General features: G+C 39.1%; 2 protein-coding genes across 2 annotated transcripts in view; one reads left to right on the top strand and one right to left on the bottom strand.

The window, feature by feature from the left end:
- The window catches only part of AK9 (adenylate kinase 9), a 126,996-nt gene extending 116,368 nt beyond the window's left edge, over nucleotides 1–10,628 (bottom strand). Inside the window, 3 exon segments of the mRNA XM_044917549.1 lie at nucleotides 117–180; nucleotides 1,826–1,953; nucleotides 10,565–10,628. Coding sequence (XP_044773484.1) covers nucleotides 117–180; nucleotides 1,826–1,942 — 181 coding nt within the window. The 5' untranslated portion in view covers nucleotides 1,943–1,953; nucleotides 10,565–10,628.
- Nucleotides 10,629–11,492: 864 nt separating this feature from the next.
- FIG4 (FIG4 phosphoinositide 5-phosphatase) overlaps nucleotides 11,493–16,357 on the top strand; it is a 121,114-nt gene continuing 116,249 nt past the window's right edge. Inside the window, exon 1 of the mRNA XM_021693354.2 lies at nucleotides 11,493–11,757. Coding sequence (XP_021549029.2) covers nucleotides 11,692–11,757 — 66 coding nt within the window. The 5' untranslated portion in view covers nucleotides 11,493–11,691. The remainder of the gene's footprint in view (nucleotides 11,758–16,357) is intronic.

Genomic DNA, 16,357 nt, shown 5'->3' with positions numbered 1-16,357 from the left:
GTGATGTGTGATAAAGTAATTATAGCGAAATGTTAATCACAGAATCTAGATGATATATTCTTTATATTTTATAAAGTTTTTATAATAAAATATTGGGAGGAAAGAGTAAAATTTACCTTCTACACGAATACATTTCCATGCCTGTGTTATTTGATGAGCTAAAGTTGTCTTCCCAACCCCCTTAAAAAGAAAGATGTTATTTAAAACCCACAGGCATTTGCCAGTGAAACAGATATTCTCATTTTAAGAGACTCTATTGATGGTTACAATACATGAATATTATCAAGTAAATTTTTTGTCCACAAAATAAATGAACAGCAGACTCTAGATATTTATAGCTTAATTTTTCTCTACTCATTGTCACATTTGCCACATTTTTGAAGTGATTTAAATAACATTTTTTAAATTAAGAAAATAGCCCTGAAACCAGGCAGGTACTGTCCTCTTTTGATTGTCAAATTTTGTAACTTGAATACGTATCATTGTGATTATACTGAAATCCATCACTTTATCTCTTTTCTAAAGTTTTTAGTCATGAATGTTTTGACAGACTTCCACTTAGTAACTTCCAAGAACAAAAAATTCTTACTTAATGGACATCTTTGAAAAGTATCATATTTTCAAGAAAAAAGATTAATGTAGTAATATTTGCACCTGATTGCTCTCACTGTTGACTTTTATTTTGAACACTTTTTAATTCAAATTCAATTAACATATAATGTATTTTTTGTTTCAGGGGTACAGGTCTGTGATTCATCAGTCTTATATAATACACAGTGCTCATTATATCACGTGCCCTCCTTAATGTCCATCACTCAGTTACCCCATCCGTCCACCCCCCTCCCCTCCAGCAACCCTCAGTTTGTTTCCTATGATTAAGAGTCTCTTATGGTTTGTCTCCCTCTCTGGTTTCGTCTTGTTTTATTTTTTCCACTCTTCCCCTATGATCCTCTGTTTTGTTTCTTAAATTCCACATATCAGTGAGATCATATAATTGTCTTTCTCTGACTGACTTATTTCGCTTAGCATAATACCCTCTAGTTCCATCCATGTTCACTGTTGACTTTTAAAACTCTATTGTATGTTAAGAAACATAATGAAAGTTACTGGAACCATTTCTTGGTACCTGTCCCAGGGTCTATATAAAATTAAATTGAGGGTGGGATCCAGCTCTTAGTCTCTGCTGTTCTGGAGAGGATCTTTAATTCACCAGCTCAGGCTCTAATGCTAACTACCAACTAGTTCAATGGCTGAAAATACCTCTCGTTTAGAGGTCCTTACTAGAAATGCCTAGAAAAGCAGGCTATCTTATATCATCCATTTTTGGTTTCTTTTTATTTTGTAGAAAGACAATACATAGGTCTGCGAACACACTGTGGGCAAAGGTGAGGCACATTGCCTCTCAGTAGCTTCAGATATTAATGGGAGAGCCCCAGTTTGTCTCTATAGTGTCCTTTCTTCACATACCCAGGGAACCTCATAACAAATTTCACAGAAAGTTTTATAAGCAAATTATGTTTGGAATAACCTTGGATCATAGACTACTAACAATTGTCATGGTGCAATGCTTTGATGAGTTCTATTTCTTCATAATATAAAAACAAAGATAAGTACAATGTAGGTTCCTTTTCAATTATAGTGTACAAGACAAGATAAAGTTAGGAACTTACAACCAATATTATATCAGTTTTTAAGTCATACAATGAAAGCCTAACACTCGAAAAAATTAGCACATTATGTGGTTTTCTTTCTTGTATGGTAACATAATATTATGACTTTAAAAATAAAAATTATAGTAAATAATAAGTTAGAAAAGATAACTTACTGGTTTCCCAAATATAACAAAGCAAACAGGTTTAGACAGCAAAAAGTTATATTCAGCTTCATCTTCATTAAATATATCCGCAAAAGGATGCTCTTCTCTCTTCTCTTGAGAATTCATAATATAAACTACTACAATAAGAAAGAGTAAAATTGTTAGTGACTAATTTAGCTGGAAGAAGCCGGCAGGTGAAGGAGAATGAGAATATCCTGAGAATTTACTTAGCCTAGAAACCATTCCACATCACTAAATACAAAGATTTTGCCGATATTCACAAGTAAGTTAAACTTATCTATTAAAACAATAATAGGCTCTTAGTTTGAGATAAAAAGCAAAATGAGCTATATGTTGTACAAAAGACAGCTAAAACGAAGTGTTTCTGCAAGATTAATTAAGATAAAAGTACATATATACATACATAAACATATATGTTATGATGTGTATATTCGATTAAAGATCAAATTAAATATGCTATATATATACATACACATATGTTATACAGACACATATATATGTGTGTATGTGCACATGTGTAGGGACTGACTACTAATGGCTCTAACAGAAATCTGAATGGAAATTAGAAAATATGTAAAACTGAAAAAAAATGAACATACATAACAAAATTTAGAAGATGTAGCTAAAGTAATATTTAGAAACCTTAAATATTTACATTAGAACCAAAGAAACTCTGAAAAGTAAATGAGATAAGCTCAGCACTTTTAAGATGTTGGGGGAAAAAAACCAGGAAAAATAGAAAAATATAATTTAAAAGTTAATAAAATAGAAAACAAACATATATAGAGAGGGTCACCAAAGCTAAATAGTGGTATTTGAAAAAAAAGTATAAATAGAAAACTGTCAAGATTGATCAAGAAGATAGAAGGCACAATTAAACAATTTTAGAAGTGTGGTTTCTTATATCTTAAAATTAAGATTTTGTTGTTTTTTATTTCTGTCATTAATCAGAGAATGTTCTCCATGGTAGATTAATTTTTTGAAATTTGTTGAGGTTTGCTTTATGGCCTAGTACATTGTAGTTTTTTAAAAGATCCCTGATTCCTTGAAAAGGATATGTGATTTATGTTTTTTTGATGTAGTGTTCTTTAAATGAGGTTTACATCAAGTTTGTGAATTTTATCGGTTAAATCTTCCATAATGCCTACTGATTTATTGTCTACTTGATCAAACAATATTAGACACAGAAAGGAGGAAGGACTACAGAGTAACAAAACTACAGTATCTGTAGAAAAACTACAGATATAATATAGATAAGGCGAGGATATCATAAAGTTATCCCAAATAAATTTGAAAATTTAAACAAAATTGATAAATTCCTAGAAAAATCAGCTTCTTAGGAAAAAAAAGAGAAAACCTGAGTGGTTCTATAACTATAAGGAAACTGAGTAACTAAAAATCTTCCCACAAAAGAAACCAGATGGTTTTTTTGAAGAGCTCCAAGTCTTAGAATCTTACACTCTTTCAGAGAAAAGATAAAGTGGAGACTTCTTACATCAGATTATCAGTCTTATATAACCTTTACCTAAATTAGAGAATAGTGTGAAAAAGCAAAATGATGTACCAATTTCATTCATGAACAAGATTTACAAAATCCTAATATTAGCTAATTGAATCCAGCAATATATAACAAAATAACATCATGACCAAGTTGGGCTTTCCCCAGGAATTCAAGGCTGGCTTAATATGAGAAAATAATTTTTTTTTCATTTTTAAAAATTATTTATTTATTTATTTGACAGAGAGAGACACAGCAAGAGAGGGAATGAGAAATTAATTTATCATATTAAAATAAAAGAGAAAAACTGTATGATTGTCTTAATAGATGTAGAAAAAGTATGAGACAATCAACACCCTTTAATGATTAATAAAGGATAAATCTCTTAGCAACTAGGAATAGAAGGGAATTTCTTTAACCTGATAAAAGGTGTTAACAAAAGACAAACATTACATTTAATGATTAAATATTAAAAATGTTCTTTTCAGGTCATGACAAGACAAAAAAAAGAAAACTGTAATTATTCCCAGTTGATATGATTGTCTACATAGGAAACTAATATATCACAGATAAATTTTGAGAATTAATCTGATAATCCAATTTGCTGGATTCAAAATTATACAAAATTCAGTTGCATTTCTATACAGCATGAATTGCTAAAAAATGTAACTAAAGATAAAAAGACTTCTCTTTGCAGCAAAATAATAAAGCAACCAGGATTAAATATTATAAAAGATATATAAACCCTTTATGGAAAAATTACAAAATCTTATGAAATGACTTTAATAAGCAGACTTCAAAAATGGAACAAAACTATGTCCCAGTGGTCTGGGACACTGTTCATGGAACAATGAAAATGGATTACGGGGGCTATATGCTTCCCGGTAAATGGGATATGATTATATTTCTCTGTGGAATTTAAGAATAATCAAATGGGCTCAATATACCAATATTACTTTAAGATGTCATTATGAAACAAGACATTATAAGAATTACTACTAGTATATTAAAAAGATTGAGATGAAAACTTCATGACAAAAGAACTAAAATTGCAAGTTATTTTTAGTACCAAAAAAATAAGTAATGCTACTATAAAATGTAGTTATAAAGGAGACAATGCATCTAAACCTTTTAGAGAGATGGTACATTTATTAAAGAATATTAAGTACACTAAAACCAGGGCCCTAAGGCCTGGGATGGAACATTTAGGTGGATGTCTAAGTACTTTGAACCCCATGATTATCTGTGTTAGGAAACTAGGCATGAGTGATAGGAGGATGGACCTTGGACATCCTGACAGAGAGCCCCAACTGAGGACTGCCCAGGGACCATCCACTCCACCCATCTAGCAGTCCGTTTGCAGTTACAACATCTCAGCAGGGGAAGAGTTAAGTTTGTTGTGCTTATTGCACTTGTGCAGAAAGTAGCCTCTTGTCCTTATTTAACCTATGCCTCTAGAATAGCTGAATATGGAGTATGGTGTGAAAGGCTCACAGAGGGGACATGTTAGATGGATTTGTTAAACAAGGACATGTTAAATGCGGCGAGGGAATGCATCAGCCAACTCCGCTCTCTGGGATGGCCAGAGGATACTCCCTTCTTTAAGGCTACAAGGAATGAACTAGTAAGGAGGCACTAGTATCATTAATAAGCTCAGTGATGGCTATCCTTTGTAGGCCAGGATTGGAGGTGGGAGAAAGGCTGCTATGATACTGCGGTCCCATGTTTCAGTGGGGATGAGAAGGTCTGGGAGAGCAGAGGCCAGATGGCAGCACTTAACTATCAGAAGCAAAGTAGGTGTAATTACTAGAATGGGCAGCAAGTCCAGAATGGCAACAAGCAAGACCCACAGAGATCTGTGGTGACGGCTGATAAGCCACAGAATTTCTAGGGGTGAAACAGATGAGCAGTCAGCAAAAATGCTGATGAACTTACATTTCTAAAAATGACAAAGGGCAAGTGAATCAAAGGCTGATGTCAGCAGCCACAGTGGAAAATCATGATTCCTTGCCCAGCTCTTAGCTCCAAAGCCCATTTATTGAAGGGGAGGCAAGGAGCCCTCGAGAATAGACCCTACAACACCTAACAAGTATTCACAATAGGGATTCCCCAATCCTTCTCCAAGAGAACCTACAACCATTAACTGGGAAAATACACACTGAGGAAATGGGACTATCCTCCTCTTTCCAAGTCAATAGGACACAGGGTCTGAGCTGACACCAACACCAGTGGATTCAAAATGCCATCATGGCCCCCTGTAGGAGTGAAAGCAAATGGAGAACCAGTAATAAATGGGTGTCTTGGCTCAAGTCTATCCTATAGTACAGGGTCTGCAGAATCACTTCATGGTTATTTTCCTGGTCCCTGAGTTCGTGATGGGGATTGCAGCTGGTAAAACCTTCACAGTGGTTCCCTGCCTGTGGAGTAAGAGCCAATGTGGTAGAAAAGCCAAGTGGAAGGTCATGAAATTGCTTACCTGCTCCTTGGCCCCTAGGCCAGATAAATAAGAGTAAATCATTCTGAATGAATGAAATGGAAAGGTACTACCCAAAACTATTTAAAAGATGCATAGCCCTACTTAATTCTCCAGTGTGGCTTTTTGAAAAAACAAGATAGATCATGACAAATGATGGTGGACTACTGAAAACTTAACCAAGGGATAGCCCCATTTGTAACTGCTGTGCAGATGAGATCTTTACTAGCTGGACACAGCTTCTTGTACTTGGTATGTAGTTATTCATCTGGCAAATGTGTTGTGTTTTTTTAAATCCCTGTCAGAATAGAAGATTAGAAGCAGTTTGCATTCACTTGAACAGTCAGCAAGGGACATTCAGTTTAACACAAGGACTCTCCCGTGTCTGTAGCAAATATAGTACCAAGGGGTCTTGTTGATCTACAATACTGGGTGAGCAGGAAGTGGCAAGTGTTCTGGATGCCTTCATAAGACACACGAGCAGCAGAAAGTGGAAGATATATTTACAAAGATTTAAAGGCCTGTTACTTTGGTGAGGTTTTAAAAGGCCAGTGGTCTGGGTCATTCCAAGATATTCTCTCCAAGGTAAAGGACAAGTTATTGTACCTCATGCATTCTACCTCTGAAAGAAGAGGGGCAGTATTTTATAAGTTTCTAGTTTTGGGAGATAGCACGTAGCACACTTGGGGATACTTTCTGATCCATTTAATAGGTGACTTGGAAAGCTATCAGTTTTGAGTGAAGCTCAGAGCAAGAGAGCTCTGCAGCAGTTTTAGTGTATGATACCAGAGGCCTGCTTCTTGGGCCTTATACCTGGCCAGATCCCATGATGCAATAGGGAGGTACTTAGAGTACGTAAGAATACTTCTGGAGTCTTAGCAAAGCCACGACAGAAACCTCTCATGTAGATCACTGCTGTCTGTAGCAGAGAACCATTCCCCGTTCAAGAAGCAGCTCTTGGTAATGCTCTGGGCTCTGGGAGAGAATGAATGCCTGGCCATGGGACATCAGGTGACTATGGAACTGGAAGTGCCCATCATGAGCTGAGTATGTCAGATCAAGTCCTCAAGTTGAGCAGGCATAGCAGCAATCCACCAAATGATAAAAATGGAACACTTCCAAGTGTTCAGTTCCAAGCAGGCCTGGAGAGTACAAATAAGTTTCATAAATAAGCAGCCCAGAACACATGTCGCCTATCTCTTGCTCACCAATGTCTCTCTTTCAGCTCACACCTCATATGGAATTCCCTAAGAACAGCTGATAGAAAATTTTAAAAAATCATAGATGCATCATGATATATTGGTGCAAGCTGTAAATGGAATGCTTCCATACTTTAATCCCACTCGGGGGTAGCCGTGAATGATGATGATTAGGGAAAATCCTCCTTGTGGGCAAAGATTTTTTTTTTTTAAGATTTTATTTATTTATTTGAGAGAGGGAGTGAGAAAGAGAGAGAGCACAAGTGGAGGGAGGGAGAGGGAGCAGCAGACTCCCCACTGAGCAGGGAGCCCGATGCAGGGCTCCATCCCAAGACCCTGAGATCATGACCTGAGCCGAAGGCAGACACTTAACCAACTGAGCCACCCAGACACCCCTGTGGGCAGAGATATAAGCAGTATTCCTAGGTCCTCCATTTGGAGGACAATACTGAGTGGTGTGGTCAAGGGCCTGAGAGGAGCAAGATTGAAAGACAAGAGAAAAAGTTCTGGGGAAGACGTATGTGAATGAAACTATGAGAGGGGTGTACAAACACACTCTATGGTAACCCCTAACAAGTCACACCCTGTGTGATTATTCCCTTCTCTTACGTGCGGATGGAATCTGTGACTTGCTTCTAAATCTAGTGAAAATGTTAGAAATATTATTCTCATGATTACATTATATTACATAAGATCCCATTTAGTATACTGGAGAGACTTCCTGGTTGGCTTTGAATTAAGCTGCCATGTTGTCAAATGACTGCATGGCAAGGAACAGTGGGTGGCGTCCAGTCACTGAGAGCAGCCCCTGGATAACAGCCAGGAAGAAAAGTGGGACCTCGGTCCTACAACCACAAAAGATGAATTTTGCCAACAATCTAAATGAGCTTGGAAGCCAGTTCTTCCCTAGTCAAGCTTCCAGATGAAAATGCAGCTCAGCCAACACCTTGACTGCAGCACGGTGAGACCCTGAGTGGAGGACCCAGCTCAGCTATGCCAGGACTCCTGAACATGGAAACTTGAGATAACATATGCATGTTTTAAGCTGCTAAATTTGTGGTAATTTTGTTATGTCACATAGAAAATAAATATAAGTGGACACAAAATATGTGGATTTTTGTGTCTCACAAAGCAGGATGATTATCCAGTAAATGCCAGCCATTGTTTATCCTTGTCACCTCAGTGCTTCCAAAATGGGCTCATGCATGGAGGAGGCATGATAGTGGGGATGGAGGCAATGGAGGTCATGCATGGGCTCATCAGGCTGATTTAGCCACTTCTACCACTGAACACCTCACCTGTCTGCAGCAGAGACTGAGGCTAAGCCCTCTAATATGGTATATCCATTCAGTGACAAACTGATTACATGGGACCCCTTCACCTTGGGTAGGGCAGCAGGTGACATGTGTCCCTAGTATGGGTGTGCCTTCCCTACCCACAATGCCTTGGCCAGCACCACTATCTGAGGGTTTGGAGTGTGTCTCATCTATCACAATGAGATCCATATAATATTGCCTTGGATCAAAGGACCTTCTTTATAGTAAAGGAGATATGATAAGAAGGTTCCACTGATTCTACTACATACCACTTCATCCAGAAGTTGCTGGTCTGACAGAATGTTGGAATGGCCTCTTAAAGGTACAATTAAAGCTCTGTTTGGGATCACGTGAGATTGAGATACTACTTCAAGATGAGAAATATGCTTTGAAGCACGGGTTAGGAATGGTCCCTCCTACCATCACTCTCAGTGATTGACATGAGGAATTTGTATCACCTTTCCTCATGACTTCAGGCTCTGCTGGACTGGAGGTCCTGGCTTTAATTGATGGGAGAGAGATGCTTCTATCAGAGGATCCCCTTAGTTAGGTTTCACTAAACCTAAAACTGCTGCCTGGTCATCTGTGGCTCCACATGCCCATAAGGAGTTACTGCACTGGCAGCTCAGGATAGGGTTGCTGCTACATACTTGGAGGAGGGAGATGTATGTCTGAACTCAGGGATTTCTCTAAGACACCTCTTGTAATTCTAGCAAGCACAACCTGACAAAGACACGGTAACAAGAAGCTTACATCCCTCAGGGATGAAGGCTGGTTACCCTACTGGGAAAACAACCGAGACCAGCAGAAGTGCTGGCCAACGGTAAGAGAAATCTAGAATGGGTGGTAGAGGACGGAAGTGATGAATTATCAGTTACAGACCTAGGATTAATTGCAGTAGTGGATTCTGTAGCTTGTCCCACTAATCATCTTTTAGTAAGTCCTTTTCTTTTAGAAACTGGGACCAGCCACCACCGTGAAGAATCGGTGAGGGGATGGTGTGAACTTAATGTGGGGGCAGGGTAGATATGAGTAGTGCAAAGGTTGGAATGTAGCAGATGCTATTAGTACCCATAACCACTTGACATGTACCTTTTCCATGCATGGCCAGCCTGACTTCCAAAGGCTAGCATGTGTGACTCTTTGTCTAAGGGCTCTTTCCAGCTGCCATACCTAGTCGGCCTGAGCACAGGGCAGACTGGAAGTTCCAGGGAATTAATGTTCTGCCATAGCAGGCCTCAGACAATAACTGATGGGAGTTGGTGAATAAATGCCCCAGCTCTTTTGCCCTTAAGAGAGAATTACTCTGAGACATACATCTCAGGATTATCCAGTGAATTCAGCCCACAGAGAAATTTGCTTATAATATTCCCTTGATCAGCTTCCTTCTGCTCACTGATGTTATTTCCTGGGATTACTTCCCATATAAAGCACTTGCCCTCAAACTTTTGTCTCAGGATCTGCTTTTGGGGGAAACCAACAAAGACAGAGTTCAAATGGAAGTGCTTTATTACAGTATGATATAATAATTGAAAGCTAAATATTGGAAACCAGAAGTCTACAGATATTATAAGAGTTGTTATCCTAAATAAAAACATAGTGCAAGTATTTAATGCTTATATTCAGAAGAATTGGTTTCCATTATGAAACAAAACAGAACTCAATATTCTTCCCAGTTGAAAGATCCAGGTCCACGTGAAATGCCAGAACTGACGTGACGAGATTTCTAGTTCTTAATAAAGGTAGGACTAAACTATGAAAGAAAAATTAAAATACTAAATAATTAAACATTTATTTTTAACAAATTTGGTAATCTCTCAATTTTAAATTTACAATATAATCTCTAACATCTCCTTGTTGTGTACCATAACTTCGAACATCACATTACGTTATGCGTTTATACTATAATTCAATAGAATTTTTAAAAGTTCCCTCACATTTTCAGCTGTTGGGAAACCTCCAGCAGTGGGTTCTGTGGTTTACAGGCGGCCCCTCTCCTGGGAAACCTAGTAACTTCTGCTGTGGCGACGCCTTATACTCTCCTAGTAGGTGCTCAGTAAATATTTGCGGAATGAAGACATTAGTCGTTGGAAGGGAAAGTGGCTTTAAAAGTCCTTTACCGAGAGATCCCGAAGTTCAGTTTTGTAAGAAAAGGAACTGGTCTGGGGTCCCCGCAGGAGGTGAGGCTCCATTCAGTTGATACAAAAGGCGTCAGGGCGGGGGACTACGACCCCTACTTACCCCGCCGCAGCAGAGTCGTCAGGAGCCCACAGGACCCCACTCGCCGGCCGCAGCAACCGCCTCCCGTGCCTCTCGGTCTGTGGACCGGTTGCCTAGGGAATCCCTGGCGGGGCTTCGCGCAGGGCCTCTTGGGGGACCCGGCCTCGTGAGGCGGGGCTGTAATTCATCCATTTTTAAAAATTTTACGTATTCACTTTTGCACTTAACTTTGTATTTATAACACATTCCTTTTCACAGATATAGAAGGTGACGATTAGAGACGGTATGTACACTACCCACTCCTGTTCACATACATCAAATGGAAGAAACCTTATTTTAACCCACAATTGCCCGTCTCCAAAGCCAGTGCCGCACCACAGGGCACTACACTTGGCAGTCCATTTGTAGAATTTACAAATGGCCAGTCTCCGCCACAAATACGTGGCAAAGTCCAAAATGTCCAACTTCAGGTGATTTTTTTTTAAAAGGTGATTTTTAAAAATTCCTTGAACCCCACAGCCTCAAAACAATATGCATTTTGTTGACTCTTACAAGGGTTAAAATGGGTAACAAAGAGATGCATGGGGGAAAACACCGACACTCGGGGAAGGGCTATCAGATACGTTTCTAGGAAAATAAGGGCAGAAATAGGCAGAGGAAAAAAGACCAACTTCTATTGGATCTATCTACAACTCGGAGAACCGCTTCAAAAGAAGCAATCCAGTCGCAAATCGTCCCCCTTTCCTAAAAAGCCGGATCAGATAAAGCGAGAGCCTAAACTAACCACGCGACTTTTCCTCCGCCCAGTTTTTCTCTTGCCCACACCAAAAATGGCGCCCTCCGCTTCCTCCCCAGGCAGCACGCAGGTTCTTGGAGCCTCTACACGACCTCTCTACGGTATATCCTCCAGTCCCGCCCCCGACGTGCCCGGGGCGGGGCTTGCCTGGAGGTGGGGAGCAGGGATCCGGAAGCACCTGAGCTGTACCCGGTCTTCTGTATGTTTAGTGTCCAAGTGGTGTTTTCTGGCTGGATCTAGTGTCGGGGGTCTGAGGTGTCTTATCTCCGGGCCTCCTGGGGCTGTGTGGAGGCTGCCGCACCCTGGGCCGCGGCCTGGTGCCCTGTCGTGGGAGCCCTAACTTCCTCCTACCATGCCGGCGGCCGCCGCCCCCATCATCAGCTCGGTCCAGAAGCTGGTTCTGTATGAAACCAGAGCTGTAAGTTCCCGGCGCTGCGGGGCACAGTGGGGCGCGCGCGGGAGGACGGTGGCAGCATCCTCCTCCTTGGGTCCCTAATCCCAGTCTTGGGCATATGTCTGAGGGGGCTTCGCCTTGTCATCGCACCCAGGGCACTGCTGCTTTTGCTTGTACATGTTTCCACTTATAAGCCACGGTTGGAACACACTGGAAACAGGTGCTTGTGGTATCTCAGAAACTGTTTATGAAGTTCTGAACGAGTTACTGGATTCTTTTAAAAAACTTTCAGAAAGTCTGTTAGTGTTTTGCAGTTCTATACTTACAGTACAGGCAAGGGTATGAAAAAATATTTTTGACCTTTGAATGGGTAATATGTGTGTTTTCCTATTCCATGGCATACCAGTCACTATGAATTGATGTTAATTATGTGCACTTTTATTGCTAAAATACTTGGTTCTCTTTATTTGAAAGGAAAACTTACTTTGTTTAAAGACATTTGTTTGGATAACATTATTTTGCTTTTCACTTGACTTTTAAACAACACTTTTTGTTTGTTTTATTACTTCGAGTGGCCATGTAAACAGGAGTAGAATAAGATCAGTTTTTGTGTTTAGATTCTAGGTCCCTAAGATTTAATGGAATAGTGTTTATAGAAGTACATACTTTGTCATTTGTGTGGTTGGAAAATAAAGTATAACTTTTCTGAGTTGAGGTAACAGTGATGTTAGGAGCTGTGTTTAAAATTGCACTTCATGGTAATAGGATTGCATATGCCAGAAACCTTCCTATTGTGCTGTAGAGTGTTTTATAAGGCCTATTCAATGGAACTTGGGTTGTCTTCCATTAGATAAAGTAGGTACTTAACAGTTTCTTGGTTATAACATGGTTCTAACAGCACATCTGCCTCGGGTCACAATTAGGGGAGAAACATTGTTGACCCTAAATTAATTTTGTTGGCAACTTCATTTGATTGGATCCAGACCAAAAGATGAAATTATCTAATATTCATAGATTCTTCAGTTGTTCTGTGAGAAGAGTCATACAGAAGTATTTTGACATTTAAATAAAACCTTCTGCTTTCTGTACAGTGTGCTGGTAAATGTCCCTGTAGGAAACATAAATACTATACTTAAAACACAGAAACTTCAGCTCCTTAATAAGCTGAGCATTCATTAGGACTGGCTGAGATGTTAGTGCTTTTTGAAAGCACAAATTGTATTATAGGGCTCTTCTCAGAAACCTTCAGTAGCCCCCATTTGAGGGGAGTAGATTCTGAATCTCTTATTTTGGCATTCAAAGCCATATATGATTTGTCCAAAACCTGTCTGGTCTTATATCTAATTTAATATCAATTCAACAAATATTTACTGAGGATTAACTCTGTGCCTTTATGTGCCTTATTCTGCAGCAAAACTATATTGCTTTCGGTTCCTTATACCAACCCAGAGTATTTTCTGGAGCGCTCTCTTTGTAAAGTCCCACCCTTCCTTCTCCTGTCACAACCTGCTAGTCCTCACAGCACAGATCTGGTACAGTGCCTTGCAAACAGTAGGCTTCCAATAGATGCTGGTTGAGAGTGTCTAACATGAAGAGATGTGTGTTCTGGAACTTGGTTGTTACCCCTTTTGGTCATCTAAGGAATGGAAACTAACTCCAGCCAGCTTAGAGATAAAAGATTGAGTTTATCAGAAGGATGCTGGAGGAGCCCTTGCATGGAATCACCGGAAGAGCCTAACTCCCTAGCTTCTGGAAAGGCAGGGTTGGAGGACCCACTCAGAGTGCTGCCAAGGGCATACCATAGGTACTAGGAGAAGGAATCTGATTGACGCAGCTATGATTGGGAATCTGCCAAAGTCTGGTAGTACTGACTTTGTTTCGAGGAATGGTTGGACCAGGGCAACCACCCTGAGAAATGTCTGCTGCATATAATCTTTGAACCTCAGTTTCCTCATCAGTAAAAGTATGTGACTCTTCTTTTTTATATTTTTGACTTAAAAATTTAAGCAGAAAGATTTATTTGAGTAATAAGCTCAAAGTTTAAGGGACATAGATAATTCAGAAAAAAGGCATAAAATTCCTGACAACTAAGTAGATCCTAGGAATTAAAAAAAAAAAAACTGTAGCAGGTTTTATTAATGAGAAGAATAGCTAGTGCCTATGGAACTTCTATGCCAGCCACTGGTCAAAGAACTCAACATATATTTTATTATTTAATCCTCATAAAACCTCGAAGAAGTAAATCCTGGTACTACTACTATGACTACTATTCACTATCATTCAGTGAAGAAAAGAATGAGGCAGAGAGGACAGTGCTATTGAGAGTGTGGGCTGATACCTGGTGCCAGGCATAGATAGTTCATAACTGGACTGGGACAGATTACATTTAGAAACTGAGAGTCAGTGGTTAGAAACTTTTATGGCTATTTGACAGAGTAATTGTATTCCTGATGAACCAAATAATTTAGAACATTGAGTTTGTGGTTTGTGTGTCTTTGGGTTTTTTGTTTTTAGCTTTTTTATTATGGAAATTTTGAACAAATACAAAATAAACAGAATAATATAATAAACTCCCACATATCTATCACCAGCTCCAAAATTACCTTTATTTTTTTTAAGAAGATTTATTTATTTTTGAGAGAGAGACAGAGACAGAGAGACAGAGCACTGCAGGGGAAGGGGGCAGAGGGAGAGGGTGAGTCCTAAGCAGAGCCCATGCTGAGTGCAGAGCCCAATGCCGGGCTTGATCTCAAGACCCCTAGATCACCACCTGAGCTGAAACCAAGAGTCAGACACTCAACCAACTGTGCCACCCAGGTGCCCCTAAAATTACCTTTATTAGCTGTAACTCGTTCCACTCCCCACCCACCACTTATTTTATAAGGTTCTTTTTCTTTAAAATTTAGATAAATTGAAATGCACAAATCTAAGCTGTAAAATTTGGACAGAAAGTATATACGTATGTTAACCATACCCCTGTCTTGCCCCAGAAAGTTGCGTTGCATCCCTATCCGGTCAATTGCCCCCTTTTCCTTACTGACAACTAATATTCTTTCCTTTTTAACCTTAGATTAGATATGCCTATTGAAAAATTTCATATGGGTGGATTTATACAGTACATACTCTGTTGAGTCTAGCTTTTCTTGCTCAGCATGTCTTTGAAGTTCATCCATATTGTATCAGTAGTTTGTTCCTTTTTATTATTGAGTAGTAGTCCATTGTATACATATTCCACAGTTGGTTTATCCATTTTCCCTATTGATTCAGACTTGTTTCCACATTTAGGCTGTTGTCAGGACAGCTATGCACAGTCTTGAACAAGTCTGTTTGTGGATGTAACTTTTCATTTCTTTTGGTAAATACCTAAGAATGAAATTGCTAGTCACAGAGGTGATGATAGGTGGTTACAACAGCAAGGGATGAAAATCTTCATTGCTCCATATCCTTGCCAGCATTTCGTGTTGTTAGTCTTCTTAGCTTTAGTTATTCTCATGCCTGTATAGTGGTATCTCATTATGGTTTTGATTTGCATTCCGCTAATAACTGATGATATTGAGCATCTTTTCATGTGCTTATTGGCCATTTTTATATCTTCCTTTGTGAAGTGTCAAAGTCTTTTGCCCACTTAAAAATAATTGGGCTGTTTGTCTTTTTATTTTTGATTTGTAGTTTTTTATATATTCTGGAATCAAGTCCTTTGTGATATATGTTTTGTGAATATTTTCTTGCAGTCAGTGACTTGCTACTCCATTTTCTTAATTTTTTTTCAGCATTACTGTGATATAACTGACAAAATTGTAAGGTATTTAAAGTGATCTTTTGATGAGCTAAAGTTTTTCATTTCAATGAAGTTGAATTTATCGTTTTTCTTTTGTGTTTGTTGCTTTCTGTGTCCTAAGAAATCTTTACCCACTCCCAGAGCACAAAGATATTTTCCTATGGTTTCTCTGAAAGATTTATACTTTTAACTTTTACATTTAGAGGTGAGTTTTATATTAAAATAATTTTGTATGTGGTTATATTACTTATCTATTGTGGTGTAACAAATTAGTCCAAAACTTAGTGACTTCAGACAACAATAAATATTTAATATTTCACAGTTTCAGTAGGTCAGGAGTCTGGGAGTTATTATATATATATAACCGCTCAGGACTTAGCTGAGTGGTTCTGGCTCAGGGTCTCATGAAGTTGCAGTTAAGATGTCATCCAGGCTACAATCATCTGAAGGCTTGACTGGGCTAGATGATTTACTTCCAAGATAGCTCACTTCACATGCTTGGCAGGTTGAGCTGGTTGTTGATTAGAGGCTTCAGTTTCTCACCTCATGGACATTTCCACAGGACTCCTTTAGTGTCTTTATGATGTGGTAGCTGGATTTGTTTGCCCAGACAGGGTGTTCTAAGAAAGAAGGATGTTCTGTTCTAAGAAAGATGATGCTACAGTGTCTTTTGTGACTTAGCCTCAGGATTCACACTCCATCATTTCCACAATTTCTGTTGGTTATGCTGGTCAGCTCTGTTTAGTGGGAGAGGACTATGTAAGGGCATGAATACCAGGAGATGAGAATCATTAAGGGTTCTTGGAGGCTGGCAGCCACAGGGCTTGAGGTTCCATACATCAATTG

The sequence above is a fragment of the Neomonachus schauinslandi genome, chromosome 8 (assembly GCF_002201575.2).
Source record: "Neomonachus schauinslandi chromosome 8, ASM220157v2, whole genome shotgun sequence".
In the NCBI taxonomy this organism is placed as follows: domain Eukaryota; kingdom Metazoa; phylum Chordata; class Mammalia; order Carnivora; family Phocidae; genus Neomonachus; species Neomonachus schauinslandi.
This window is presented reverse-complemented; position numbering and strand designations above follow the sequence as displayed.